The following is a 15895-nucleotide window of genomic DNA, read 5'->3' on the forward strand; positions in this document are numbered from 1 at the left end:
GATGCAGGGCTCGATCCCAGGACCCTGAGATCATGACCTGAGCAGAAGGCAGAGGCTTTAACCCACCGAGCCACCCAGGTGCCTCCCAAGAACAAATATTATTCTAAACAGTAGCATTCTAAAACAATTTCATGTGAAATCAGAAATTAGTTTGTCAGCAATCACTATCATTATTTCATATTCTCTTGGTTTTAGCAAATGCAGTATGACAAAAAAATAACTGATATGAACAGTAAAGAAAAAGAGTTGAAATTACTATTTTTGTTAAAATGATTGTATATCTCAAAAAAACCCTAGAAAACTTCCCACTAGAATTAAAAGACAATTTGACTTTTTTGCTACATTAGCAATAAGTTCTTAAAGGAAAAAAGAAAAATATTCCACTTAGAAGAGTGGCAAGAATTATATAACACCTGAGCATAAATTTTAAAAGGAAGGCACAGAACCTATACAAAGAAAATTGTAAGCTCTTATTGAAGAGCATAAACTGAGATATGAAGATATGGAAACCCATGTCATATTCTTGAATGAGAAAACTTACTATCATATAAATGTCAATTCTTTTTTTTAAGATTTTATTTATTTGTCAGAGAGAGAGACAAACAGACAGACAGACAGTGAGCACAAGCAGGGGAAGCAGTAGGCAAAGGGAGAAGCAGGCTTCCCACTGAGTAAGGAGCCTGATGCAGGACCCTGGGATCATGAACTGAGCCAAAGGCAACCACTTAACTGAATGAGCCACCCAGGTGTCCCAAAAGTGTTAATTCTTTCAAAGTTATATGTATATTTATTTTTATTCCAAATAAAACCCAACAGGAAATTATCTAGAGAAACTGGATAAATTGAACTTAACTTTCCTATAAAAATTTAAATTGGGTTCTTGTTTTATATCATATGCAAAATTATAATCCATATGAATTAAAGACTTAGATGAAAAATGTAAAAGTCATTGAAAATACTCTAAAAAATAGTGTATACTGTCTAGAAGTTGGAAAAACCTTGTTATTCCAGGATGGATATGCAGAAGGTATAAACAAAAAGATACATGTGTCTGATGGATAAAAGTTTTTTTTTTTAAAAGGTTTTATTTATTTATTTGACAGAGAGAGAGGAGAGAGAGAGCACAAGCAGGGCGAATGGCAGGCAGAGGCAAAGGGAGAGACAGGTACCCCACTGAGCAGGTAGCCTGATGTGAGGCTCGATCCCAGGACCCTGAGATCATGGGTTGAAGGCAGCTGAAGGCTGAAGGCAGATGCTTAAACAACTGAGCCACCCTGATGCCCCGACAAATAAAAGTTTAAAACTTTTCATATGGTAAAAAGATATAAATAAGTTATATACAATAAATTTAGGAAAACGCTATTATAAACTGACAAGAAAAAGACATTCCAACAGAAAAATGAGCAAAAAATATAATTCATAGTACAATGCCAATTAATATACAAAAATATACTCCCTATATCCAGGGTAAGAGAAATTAAAGTACTACTGAGAAATCACTTTACATCCATCAGACTGACAAAAATTTAAAAGAGCAGTAACACCTCTCACTGCTGAGGAGGAAAGAAAAAGGTGCATGCACACAGAGATGGGAGAAATAGGATTTGACAAAAAATGTTTTAAAATTAAAACATACAGGGCACCTGGGTGGTGCAGTCTGTTCAGCAGCCAATTCTTGGTTTTGGCTCAGGCATGATCTCAGGGTCGTGGGATCAAGGCTCACAACGGGCTCCACACTCAGCATGGAGTCTGCTTCAGATTCTCTCTCCCTCTGCCCCTCCTGCCTACCGGCTTTCTCTTTTTCCTCTAAAAAATGCATATAAAGCAACAATTCCATTCTTTTTTTTTTTGTAAGAAAAGGAGAGAGAGGGTTGGGAGAACAAAGGGAAAAGGAAAGAGAGAATCTTAAGTAGGCTCCGTGCCCAGTGCAGAGCCCAGGGCTCTATCTCAGGACCCTGAGATCAGGACGTGAGCTGAAATCACGTTGAATGTGTAACTGACTCATCCAGGCGCCCCCAGTAATTCCAGTCTTAGGAAGCTCTTCCAAGATATATGTATGAGGATGTTTTACATAGTATTGTTTATTTGTGCAAAAATCCAATAAGAGTTGAATTAATTTTAAATGGATTGATTCTGAAAAATGGTTGAATAAATTTTGATATATTCACATCATGGGATATTACTAAGCCATTATGCAAAATGAAATAGATCTAAACCAGTTGATGCATAAGAATTTGCAAAGCATATTGCTGAGTGAACAAAAACAAGACAGAAAAGTGTGCAAAATGTAATCCAACTTTTAAAAAAAGTTAAAACCCCCAAGTAGGTATATGATTACATACCTATATGTACACACACACACACACACGAATTCATAGACAGAAAAAAGTACAAAATGATACATACCAAATGGTTCACCTGTGTTACCTGATGGATGGGCGTATGAGGCGGGTGAAGAAACAGAGCAAAGGAGAAGGGGAGAAGCGAGAACAAAGAGACTGCATGAAAATCACTAGCGTGTAAGTTGTAGTTCAATTTATTAAAAATTATATGTATACTACATGAGTATATATTAATTAAGAAATGAGGGGAAAATGATGCTTTCTTCCTGTCTTATAGAGATGTCCGTAACATACAGTTAAAAGCAGTTTAGAATAATGTACTTATTACACACTTATTTCTGGAGAGGGACACTCAGCTCATCCCTTCTATATGTGTGCAGGAGCAAGAGAAAGTTATAGAATGCTACACACTGGTTTGCTAGCACTGTTTCTTGCTGCAGTCGGACCTGGGACTGGGGATAGCAGCAGGATAACCAGCTTCTTCTTTACATATCTTTATGTGCTTTCTTTCTTGGGAAAAAAAAAAAATCAACGAAGAAAGCCAAATGCCTATACAAGTCAGTACGAAGCAGGCTCAGTGTGGGTTGTGATGACGCAGAATTCACACTGAAAAGCATTTAGTTTGAAATAAAAAGAAAAATAACACAAAAAACATTTTGTGAGAGGGGGGAAAAAAGATACTCATGGGGGCAGGACCTGATTTAAATTTTTGTGTGTCAAGCGTTTAGAAATAAGATTCCAAAATGTCATGCGGATTTTATGGAACAGATAGGGAAACATATATACTTTCCTTTTTATTCATCTGTCCTCCAATCACAGAATCTGTCACCAGGGCCAAAGAAGGCAGAATGCTTGCAGAATGCTTCTAACTCTCTGATGCTAAAAGCTTACCATCATGGGAAGGAGTACCTACTCTCCCAGGAGTACAGTATCAGGGAGAAGTCCTGCTCCACCTTCCTCCCGTCATAGCCAAGGAAACCGAACCAGCCTGCCACGCTCATCTTTGATCCTTTCCATTCTCTCAATGACAGGAAAATTATTTCAGGATTTTCTCTCAGAGAAAATACATGCTAAACAAGTAACGGTGGTATTTCCTTAGTTCACTAAGTGCAAGTTCTCCTATTTACATCTAAGAACAAACCGTCAACAGATATACTGAACAAAAATGAAAGGCACAGAGCCTGTTTAGGCAGCCCTTTGTTAATTGATAGAGCAACTGCTTCAAACCACAAGGTCAGTCCTCGGTCATTCATTTGTTCATCCTTCCTTTTACTGAATCAACATTCAATGAGCACTTACTATACCCCTGACATTGCGAGGTGCTGGGGTGACAAACATGAATAAAACATGGTCCCTGCTTACCATTCAGTTGGGAACAGACAGGCTACCAAACGAGTGAGACGAAAATACAGATCAAGTGTGGATGGACCAGTTCACTCTGACTGGGTTTTCAGGGGCGGCTTCATCAAGGCTAAGCCTGACACATGAGTCAGGCCATGTTGGATGGAGGATTTTAGAGATAATGGCAGGAGCAAAAGCAAGCGAGGAGCATGTTGGAGGAAAGGATCAGAATTTAGCCCAATCCAAGAAAAGAACACAGGAGAAAACTTGAAATTCGAATGTTCTAGCCCGAGGATAAAAGTAAGTTCAATCCAAGTGCCAGATAATTTGCGGCCCAACCCCTGTGTGCCTGACACATAGGAGGTGCTCAGTAAATAATGTCTGGGTAAATCCTGACCGACTGTGTAATCTCTCGGTTTGATTCACTGAATGATTTCAGAGTTTTTACCATGTACCGTCCAGGATCTAAATCTCCCATCATTCCTTTCAGGTGTGTGTTTTCCGTTCGGACAGCTTTATATCTCATATCTGAGACCTGAAAACAGATTGATAGGTAAAAGTGAGTGCAAAATATATAATAGAAGCTCCACAATAGTATTAGAATTAATTTTATTAACCTAAATGTTTTCTGAGTGTAGTGAAGACAAACACTGATTAGGCATGATCATCCCAAATCAGTATTTGCATTCCGTTTTCATTTTGGCAGCCTTCACTTAACCCTCCTTGCCTGATCAGTGCTAAATTAAAAACATATACCGACAATAATGACTCATTTACTTTTTTCTTTCCAATTCCAAAATTCCATTTCTCACTTCTATTTTCTACTGTATGAAAATTAGCACCAGAAAAATCACAACTTAAAAAACATGGAATTCTTCACTACGTAATTAAGTTTTACAATATGCAAACATGATTTTTATGTTTAATTTTGTTCTTTCTAATATTTCTGCCAAACTACCCTTTTTTTTGGGGGGGGTGACTACTTCATTTTGTCTAATTTATTTCTTCTTCCCTGATTTCTTCTACTTGACAGCACTTAGACATAGTATCTGCTCTTTTATTCAATAGGTTTCATTTCTATATAAAACTCTCCCCTTTAAATAATTTACTTTCGTAGATCACAAAATATGTTCTCCCTAAAAAAAAAAAAACTAAGAACATAGAAAAGTATAAAGAATAAAATGAGAATCACCCATAATCCAGCTACCAGATCACTGCTAACAGTTTTCAATATCTTTTCCTGTACAGGTACAACTAATGCTATTATCCCCTCTACGCTATGTTTCTGTGTACTGTACAAATTAATCACAGTTTAAGATTTATCATTGGATAAGAGCCAACTCTCATTTTTATAATACACAGGATTTAAATAGCCATCTTATTGGTGAAGTGACCCTCAAATGCCTAGAAAGTTACTGAATGGTACTTTCAAACCCTCTCGATTTGGGGTTAAAAAACAACAACAACAGATAAACCCTAGCTTTAACTAACAAGTCACCAATTTGATCATGAGTATGAGATTGAGGGCATTTCGAAAGAAACAGAAGGAAGGGAGGGAGGGTAGACTTTGAAGTTATTTGCAGTATTTTAACAGTAGAATGGTATAATTGCTGATTTTTTTTTTTTTACCATGAACCGTGCTGTGCATTGAGTCAATGTTCAGTAAATATGGACTAATTTTCATGTTTCAACATCCTTTTTTAAAATCCCAAGATATGGGGTACCTGGGTAGCTCAGTCAGTTAAGTGTCTGCCTTCAGCTAAGGTCATGATCCTGGAGTCCTGGGATCAAGCCCCACATTGGGCTTTCTGCTCAGCGGGGAGCCTGCTTCTCCTTCTGCCCCTTACCCTGCTTTCATGCTCTAATAAAGAAAATCTTAACAAAAAAAACAAAACCCCAAAATAAATACATAAGATGGGGGTGAGAAGTATCCACAAAAACCTGGAATAGAGACTTTTTTTTTTAAAAGATTTTATTTATTTATTTGAGAGAGAGAGACAGTGAAAGAGAACATGAGAGGGGAGAAAATCAGAGGGAGAAGCAGACTCTCCAAGGAGCAGGGAGCCCGATGTGGGACTCCATCCCAGGACCCTGGGATCATGACCTGAGCCAAAGGCAGTCGCTTAACCAACTGAGCCATCCAGGCGCCCGACTTTTTTTTTTTTTTTTTTTTTTAAGACAAAAATATTAATGGAACTACAGGACACAGATTCAGGAAGAAATCTTTGACTGGAGCGTTCTGTGGGAGGTGATCAAAATATGTGTCATAAGGAAATGTTAGGATGAGATTCAGTGCAATTATCTTCTGTCGTCACTTTAGCCCTGGATCTGTTTTGATGACACTTTGCGATATTTTGCAAAGGTTTCAGGGGGCTCCACCAAGCATTTCCATGATGCTAGTCTCAGACACAATACCGAAAAACACAGTGTTTTGTTCTTCCTCGAGGAAAACCAGGGTCTCCACTGGGCAAGACAGTGACCCAGCTGAGGGCTGTCCTGCCCGCTTGCGTACCTGTTGTTTTGCTAACATTTTTTCTTTGATTTCTAACTCCATTTTTAACTGTCTTTCCAGAAGGGCAGCTTTCTTCATGATAGTTGCTATAGTGATCTCCTTCTGACGAAGCTCCTCGGTTAGGTCAGAGATTTCGTTCCTCATTCTTTCCTGCTCAGAGCCATGGTCCTCCTCCTCCTGATAGAGTTGCCTTCTTATCTGCAGTAGAGACATTGTGGCAAATATTAACATGTGTTTTTCTTTATCAAGCAACTTAAGGCTTTTGTTAGCCATGCTCAGCCTTTCCGTCCTGTCTTAAACCTTTGGCAAGCCCCACTTTACCCTCCTTTTCCGATCAATGCTGAATTAAAGAGATACTTACAATAAATGACTCATTTACTTTTTTTCCTTTCAAGTTCAAAATTCTGTTGTTCACTTCTAGTTTCTATTGTATGCAAGTCATCACTTACTACCAATGCTACTTTGATAACTACTTTGACAGGAAGTCAAAGAAAATAAAGAAAATATTATCAAGCACTTACCTCCAAGCATAACTGAGGTCTAATTAGAATACAAAACCTGCACATAATTATTGTATACAATTTGGTGAGTTTGGACGTACACTCATGTTACTATCATCACAATCAATACAATAATCATACCCATTACCTCGGAAGTTTCCCTGTGTTCCTTTTTGCTTTAGACCCTCTTAAAAATTTAAGTGCATAATTCCTTGCTGTCAACTATAGATACTGTTCTAGAACTTAACTTTATACCCATCAAATGACCACTGAGGAATGCTTGGTAGAAGAGACTTAGACCCACTATGCAGAGGCAGATGGATCAACCATGTTTTTAGGGAGAAAAATTTGGCTTAGAATGATTAAGTGACTTGTTCAAGGTCCCAAAGCTATTAACCAACAGAGCTGGGACTAGAACCTAGGACTCTGAGCTTTAAATTCAGTGCCTTTTTTGACTAAATTATGTGTACCTTGTATGTCTAAACACTATGTTTTTCAGAATCACATTATAATAAATTTCAAACTTAATGTGTCTATGAAAATGCATCACCTCCTCCCCTTAAGCAGGTGGAGTCTCGTTCTCAACCATAGTTAGGCCTTCCCTGTCAGCAACCTCCGGACCACCTGGGGCTCCTCCCCACCCTTGTCCTACCACATGCAGACAGGCAGCAAGTTCTGTCCCTCACACTTCACCTCTAAACTGCTCCTCCGCTCTCCATTTCTACTACTACTGTCTTGGTCCAGCCTCTTACCACCTTTCTAGAAATCATTCACTGTCTCTCATTCTTGAGATTTGGAGATAAAGTACATAGTCGCCAATATCATGAAAATCATAGTCCCTTGTGGGAAAAAATCAATAGTTACAACACACAGTAGCAATCCACATCAGCAGTATGCAGTAGAGGGATGCTTAACCCAGGCTGGGGATATCAGGATGGGCTTCCTGGAGGAGGGGACATCAGACAAATACTGAAGGACGAATGGAAGCCAGATGGAAGGCAGGGATGGAGAAGTGCCCCAGGCAAAGAGTGCAGGGAAGACAGGCAGGGGTCGGGGTTTGTGGAGAAACCCATGCCCAGTGAAGCAAAAGGAGCCTGGGGTGGTGACGACTCGATGTGTTGTGAGAAATAAGGCTGGAGAGCTTAATGGAGCCCATCCACAAAGATTTATATGAATTTCTCCAGGGCACTTAATTCTAAAATTGATTTTTTTTTTCATTTCATCTTTAAAGGTTTTAGGATCTATCTGTAAAAGAATAAGGGCACTCTCTCTCTCTCTCTCTCTCTCTCTTTAAACATAGCCAGAATATCAATATCTTAAAAATATTAGCAATTCCTCAATATCATCAAATATCCAGGAAGTATTCAAATTTAAAAATGTGTCAGGACTGTAATGAATGTTTTTTGCTTATTCGAATTGTGATCTAAATATGAGGACTGGCTCATATCTTTATAAAGCCCCTTGTTTTGTGTTTGTGTGTGTTCTAGTCTATATACATCATTTCATTTAATTCCTGCAACAGTTCTCTAGTTTGTGGAATGAGAAGTTAAGTACGTAACCTTTCTAAGTCATATTCCTGCTGACAGGACGTCTGATTCCAAGACCTTACCCCCCATGCTATGTAACCTCTGGGAGGTTACATTACCACGGTGCTATGTAACCCCTGGGAGCCGAACCCTGAAAGGTTGTTCACACAGTGGAAAAGCTAGCATGGATGACCTAATGTGGAAAGGATGCAAGTCCAGAAGGAAAACCTGATCTGTCCTCAGCTCTATACCACCAACCCCTCATGTGGGATTCTATGTTTATTATTAACAATCTTAGAATTTCAGAGTTGGGGGTGTGCATTGGAGGTTCACTCAGTTAAGCATCTGACTCTTGATTTTGCTCAGGTCATGATCTCAGGGTCATGAGATTGAGCCTCATGTTGGGCTCCGCACTGGGTGTGAAGCCTGCTTAAATTCTCTCCCTCCCTCTCCCTCTACCCCTTAAAAGAAAAAAAGAAAAAGAATTTCAGATTTGGATATGACCTTAGGAGTCTCTCAGTCCAAGCCCAACCCCATCACTGAACAGATGGAGAGGGAAAAAAAGACTCCCAAGGAAGGGAATGGACTGGGCCTAAGTTACCCAGCTCCTAAGAGCAGGAGAGAAGAGTACAGATATCCTCACCCTGAGGACAGTGTGAAACATCTCCTTTCATTTCCAATCTTCTCTCTCCAATTTTTTTTTTCTTTACAATTTATTTGATGAAACCACGGGGTTCTTTGTGTGGTTTGTCCCAGTTTGGATTTTGCTAATGGCATCCCTGTTGTGTGGTTAACATGTTTTCTCAAAATGGAACTTTCAGAATACAAAAAAAAAAAAAATGAATATACTATTAGTAAAAAGGAGTAAACTGTTTTTATTATTTTCAGAGCATTCAGATATTAAAACAACATGCTCTGCTGCAAAGCTTCCCTTTAAATGAGATTAATTTACCGAGCTCTAAATGACTTTTGGCTTTATTAAAAATGTCAATTTTATCACGAAGTACATGACAAAAATAGTTCTACACTGAAAAAAGAGAAAGAAAGCAAGCACTTGCAGGATTCATAATACGTGGCTCTTGTTGCTTTTATTACAAGAGAATGAAAATGCTCTCCACAAACACTTCCTGGGAGCTCTAGCTATTTATACACAATTCATTTGTTACCTTTCTTGCATGGCAGTGCATTATCTAGAGGTCTCCAAGAGCCTATGAAGATAATTTGTGCCTTGCCTTCTCTCCTTCCATACTGAAACTGTGCAATGTCAGTAGATTCCTATTATTCAAAGTGTTACTGAGTCTATGGGTTAAGAATAGTGTAACTCTACTTTAGGTGGCTTTAATCAACCTTTGTATCATAATGCCTTCGCTGGGGATACCAGCAAAGATGTAGTTTTTTAAAGTTATATGTTTAAATAGCAGTGAAATCAGTTTCATAGGATTATGTGAAAAATAAAAGGAAAATGATCTTTAGTTTATAACACCTCTTCTACACTTAATAGCTACGTGATGGTCAACTCTGTGGGAGAGAGAATTTGTCTTTTGCATCACTGTAGTTCCTACAGAAACAAGCAGAATAGCCATAGTCCTACTCAATGCTCAATAAATGTATTTTGAATTTATACAAATGGCAACTGAATTTATGAGCCTACACAATTATGGGAGACCTTCACGTTGATATTAATTCACTTGTTTTCCAAATATTTATTTTCACTTTTCTATGTCAGGTGCTGTCCTGGGCTAGATGATGATTTGAATCCATGCCCAGGTTTTCCCTACTTTTAACAATTGTTTAGATCATATAACATTGACTATTTAGGTGTGGTTCAAACCTAAAGACTAAAGACATGGGTAGTAGCCATGATAAGCTCATGGAAAGGAAGCCTCTACTGGATTCTGTTAGAGGGCGAAGAGAATATACTTTTTGTAGAGAGCTGAGAACCACAAGGTCTTTGACGACAGAGCTCAGGCCTTAATCATCCCTGTATTGCTTGTTATTGGCAGATTACTTGGCATGGCTTAGGTGCTCAGTGACAAACGTGGGTGTAACCAATAACAGTGGCAGCCTCCACTCACTCAGCACCTCCTCTGAGCTAGGCAGGCCTTGTTCCAAGCACTTTACATGCATTTATAAAATGGATTTTAACTTAAGGGGAGGGTATGGGCTCTGGAGTCAGATTGCCTGGATCTGAATCTGACCTCTGCTGCCAATGGCTGTGTAATATTGGGGCAAATTACCCAACTTCTCTGTGCCTTAGTGTCCTCAAATGTACAAAAAGATGATGTTATACTACTTTATAAACTGTTGTGAGGAATCAATGAGCTGAGATTTGCTAGGCCCTCAGAGCCCCTCCTGGTGCATGGGGACTGCTATTTAAGTAGCAGAATTATTAGTAGCCCCTTTAAGCCGCATCACAGTTGTAGCAGGCAGGTACTACACATTCCATCTTCATCCTAGAAATGGGCAACTTGCCCAGGCAACTTCCCCGAGCTTATGTACCTACTCGATGGTTGGAGGCCTGAGTCTGGGCTCTCATACTTCTTGCAATAAGCTACTTGTCATGGAGCCCAGTGTCAGTCTCCCAGTGGCACAGTGAGGACTTAAGGTTTGTGTTTTTTGTAGCATCATGCAGAAGAATGTTGGAATTAGCAGCCTGGTAGCTTATTGTCTTAGGGGAAAATATAGAAGGAAAAAGAAAGGAATGAGAAGGAAGGTTCCCGCCCACCCCACCCATTTTGTGTTCAAGGACTTCAGCTCAGCCTGGAAGAATGAAACCCATTTTTTCCCATACCTTGTTCAATTCTTTTTCATGATTTGGTTGATCTAGGTTCACTGAAAACAGCTCTTTCCTCTTCCTTTCTGATTCTTTAGTAGAAGGTGAATAAGATGATTCAAGTCTACAAATTGAACAATGCGAATAAAAATTAAACTTAACTTGGTAAACTGTCATGGTTATATTGTCAATTTAGACTGTTGTAGGTTGTAGAGATAGATTATTAGTTTATTGGAAAAATTTCTAGTTCCAGATTGCAAATTCTAATACATTCAGATCCCATAAGTATTTATATATTTAACTGAGTGCAAATGGTTTGAGTGAAAAAAAAAAAGGTAGCAATTAATATGGAATTTCAATTATGCCTTGAAAATTGACAGAATACTGAGTTTGCATTTGTAGATAAGATTTTTATATAAGGAGACTATTTCCTATAATAAAATAGCTTGGGAGCCCCTTTAAAAAAAGGAAACACATCTAACTAGCTTGTACATCATGGAAAGGAACTATGCCAAGAGAAGTCTGAGGGGAGCAGCTACTCCATAAAAGTGACCCAAAATAACTAAATCTGACAGTCTACCCAGAGAAAGCACAAATACATCTGTTCTTTGGCTGCTTAATTTATAAAAGGAATTGCCAGCGCATAGGGATACCAGAGAAGAAACGCAGAAACTAGTATAAACAGTGTAATTTCTATAGGAGGTTTGGAGAAGTACAACTGGGTTCACTTCTAAATAAGGGAAGTTGGTAAATGAAAAAAAAAATCATTGAAACAGAAAATAAAAATAGCCAGGGAAGGACAGTAGCATGCTTTCTATTGTTTGACTAATCTCTTCAAGTCTGGTGTTTTGAGGAATGTACCCACCTGTAAGGGAGTATAAGTTCAGATTTCCAAAGAACTTTTTAAAAGGCTCCATATATCACAAACTTAAACCACACAAACAGAATCTGAGCAATGACAGAGAAATACCTGATGTAAATACTGAAAAGAAAGAGATATTTTAAAAGGCATAGGTTTGTAGTGATATCCCTGAGGTACTTGTATCTAGACCGTATTGCCTTTCTTCTGATTATCAAATATATGTGTTAACTGAAGAAAACAGAGGATATCAGAGTATATGATGCTATTATATCATCAGGGAAAAAGAATTATTGGCATTTTTGTGTATATTATCATCTTTCTTCTATGCATGTGGTTATAAATGTATAAATGTTTCCCATACAATTAGAAAGTTCTGCACACATTATTTTTCAGTCCCCTTTTGTTTCCTACTCAGTAATATATTGTGAGCATTTTATCCAATATTCTCTTCCAACATTATTTCAGAATCAGTCTTAAATTTTTCTTATTTGCTATTATTTGAAAGGGGTGAAAAATGACATTTCCTATTTTTCAATTCTTCCAAAGCAATTTCAAGGAATGGAATGCTGAATGAATTGGGGGGTGGGGGAAACACCCTCATGGTGGTTTTGTAAATTTCACTGAGCAACTGGAACAAACACTGAAGGTCAATGTGGACAAGTTCAAAGAAGAAAACAGTAATCATGCTAATATAAAGCTAATAATCATAGTATGTGAAGGAATTATAATTTGTTAGGTAAGAGTGTTGGAATTATTTTTAATAATTCTCAGAACATATCACACCACGGTGCTTCTGTAGCTAAAGATAAAGGAAAATCTAACAAAATCATAGCATTATTGAGAAAGGTTCTGAAAATGAGTAAAAAGCATTACTATGCTACTTGTATAAAACTACTGTGTGTCTACACCCAGGAGGCTGGGCTGCCTTGTGTTTATACCACTGGAAAGAAAAATAGAGTCCAAAGGAAAGAAACCGAAACAATAGAAAGGCTAGAATCACCTTCATAAAAGAACAAACCAAAAGCATGAGAAACTTTCAATGGGAAAGATGAAGGTTAAGAAGACTAGGCCCAAAGTCTGAAATACAATGGAAGCTGTGAAAAGATAAGTATCTATCTTTCCATCACATCTCAGAATAATACTAGAACTGAGGAATACCCTCCAAACAACAAAGCTGAAGTTTGGAGACCAAAATAAATACCACTTTAAGCAGAGAATGGCATTAGGCATAACAAAAGAATTGTATTGGCCAAATATGTGAATAACTGCAAGATTTTAGATGATATCATACCTTGAAGGAAAGCGGACCAGGTCTGGAGTTCAGCACTGGCCTTGTGGGACAGCACCACAGAAAGTACCTACAGTGCTCTTCCATAAAACCACAGCTACACAGAGGGTGAAAGGTTTGCTCTTCTGGGAAATTTCTTACGTATTTAGGCATATACACATCCTTTGTACAAAGACATTTCTCATCAACTCACCACACTGGAACAGTGCCTTGTGCGCTATATTTTCCCAGTAGATTTATTAATGATCAGTGATGAAATCTATAGCTTGCATATACAGTATTCTCTAGCGCTGACTGGCTAATAGGCATTCTACTGTCTTTGGTGAGATACACAATAGGTCATTTTTTAGGAAGTTAATTTGCCATTTGTTGTAAGTGTAGAGCTCAAAAAAAAATTCAAGCAAGTCCCACAACTTTAAACAATTGCCTTTAAAATCAGGTAATCATCTTTCAGCAAAATATCCCTTACCATTTGATTATCAGTTTTTAAAATCCTATCATTAGCCTTCAGATCTGAGAAGGATTCAAGTTCCAGTGAGAATTAGAACATTAGTGAGTGGTTCGAACAGTCAGACTTTCTACTCACAGGTATAAATATTTCATTATCCTTAGCAGTCCCATTTCCTTTGTGGTTCTGGAATATACAATATCTGTCTGATTTTAAAAGAGGAAAAAAATCTGCTCTAACAAAACCCCCTTAATGGAACTGACAAAGTAGTGAGTATGGAGACCAAAAGAAATACATTTACAAGTGAAAAAGTTAGTAACAGGTTTATAGGCAATCAAAATAAAAACATTTAAAAATATGGAATAAATCTTATTTATCAATATATGCAATTAAATATCAGCTTAATACTACTTTCTTTACAGTATCCTGAAAAATAAAAGTTCTAAGAAAATGTCCAACTCACTGTGCTACATAAGTATCCATAAATAAGAATATAATTTTCTAGCTAAGTAAATATATTCATTTTGAAGATGAAATAATCATGGATTTAATTTTTAATACCAAATATTATTCAATAATTAACAGCATGTTAATACAACAAAGACTTAATTCTCATTTTAAATCTCAAACTCTTAAGATATTCAAACACTGTGTCTTGAACTACTTCTCTCAGCCTGCTGAGTATAAAGAATATACCTTTTTTTACTTTCTTGAATATTTTGGCACTCTCCTATTTTTAATAATTCTCTGTGCAGCTGCAATCGTTCCATTTCTATGATTCTCAAGAGATCATCACGTGACTGTAACTCACTTTTCACCTCTGAGAGTCCTGCTTCCATGGCCTATATAAAAACATCAAAGAGGTCCAGTGCTCACATTTGGATATCATGATTATAATATATTTAAAATATTTAACATCTAGGAACCAGCCTAATTCCAAATTAAGTGGTATTGAGTCCTTGGTTGGCTCTAACAGAATTCCATTCATTCATTCATTTACTCAACGAATATTTGCTGAGTCCTTATTATGTGCTCAACCCTGACGATATAGACATAGACTCTGTTCTCAGCGAGCTTACAGTCTAGGGATAAGGAGTAATCATTAATCATACAAATCTGATCACACTGTATGGGAGTTTGAGAGATTCTAAAGGTATGAATAAAATATTAATGTGTAAAATTTGGATTAATGCCAATAATTCCTAATTTAAAGACAATAGCCAAGAAGAATCTAATTTCAAAGCTGGCGAACACAGTGAGTTATAAACCATGGTCTGCGGGTCCACTACTGTCCAACAATCCAGTGAATCCAGTGTTTTATTTTGTTGATAAGAGGTTTGAGCAAGATTAAAAGCTGCTGGGAAGGGTCCAGGTAGGAGAGAGGAGGAATAATTGTAATGGTGTTGGTTCCTGGGAAGGTGGGCGGAGTGAGTTCCAAAGTCCAAGTGGAGGAATCGCCTAAAACAAAAAATGAAGGAAGGAAGATGGAATGTAGAATGGAGGTTTGTGCATCTGAATATGGAGAGATAAGACAGTGGCTTTCTGTTGGCTTCTATTTTTCTTGTGAAACAGAAAGATTTCACTAGAAGGAGTAGGGGAGGTGGGGGTATTAGAGGAATTTTTAAAAAGATTTTATTTATTTATTTGAGAGAGAGAGAGAGAGAGAGAGCATGAGCAGGGGAAGGGGTGGAGGGGGAGGGGAGAAGCAGACTCCCCTCTGAGCAGGGAGCATGATGTGGGGCTTGATCCCAGGACCCTGGGATCATAACCTGAGCTGAAGGCAGATGATTAACTGACTGAGTCACCCAGGTGTGCCCATGGGATTGATGTTTAAGAGTGGAGAAGGTCTGACATGGCCAGCAATCAGGATGGGAGAATCTGCTGACTGGAGCAGCAGAAGAGGCTTCCTGGCAGTGCTGAGTACTCATTTGAGATTCGTGGCCATGACCTGTTGAGTGATTTTCTCCAGCAGTACTTGGCTGTTCTCTGGGAGAAAGGTTATGGCAGAGTTCTTTCAAATCATCAGGTTCCATCTACTCACATATACAGGGAAACTAATATTTATTAAGCACACCTGACCCAGGTCATCAGCTCCATTGCCACTTTAGTAGATGAGGAAATCAAAGGTCAGAGTTGGTCCACATTCACAAAGCTCAAAAATGGCAGATTTTAGAAAAGAAAAATCCAGGTCTTTTGTCTACTAGTCCAGTTGGAACATCCAAAATGCAAAAATAATTTGTTTCATGAAAAATTAATGAAACAGACTGTTGGTTAAAAACAGTCTGTTTCATTAATGAAACAGC

At 38.0% G+C, this 15895-nt stretch overlaps 1 protein-coding gene across 4 annotated transcripts in view; it reads right to left on the reverse strand.

Moving 5' to 3' along the window:
- DEUP1 (deuterosome assembly protein 1) overlaps positions 1–15895 on the reverse strand; it is an 81978-nt gene that overhangs the window by 24438 nt on the left and 41645 nt on the right. For all 4 annotated transcript variants that reach the window (XM_004763575.3, XM_045087198.1, XM_045087197.1 and 1 more), the window contains exons 8-11: positions 14289–14434; positions 11013–11118; positions 6196–6393; positions 4132–4218 (exon numbers count right to left, since the gene is read on the reverse strand). In XM_004763575.3, the coding sequence (XP_004763632.1) occupies positions 4132–4218; positions 6196–6393; positions 11013–11118; positions 14289–14434 (537 nt within the window). The remainder of the gene's footprint in view (positions 1–4131; positions 4219–6195; positions 6394–11012; positions 11119–14288; positions 14435–15895) is intronic.

This window comes from Mustela putorius, unplaced genomic scaffold (assembly GCF_011764305.1).
Source record: "Mustela putorius furo isolate JIRA1106 unplaced genomic scaffold, ASM1176430v1.1 tig00001069_pilon_pilon_pilon, whole genome shotgun sequence".
NCBI lineage: Eukaryota > Metazoa > Chordata > Mammalia > Carnivora > Mustelidae > Mustela > Mustela putorius.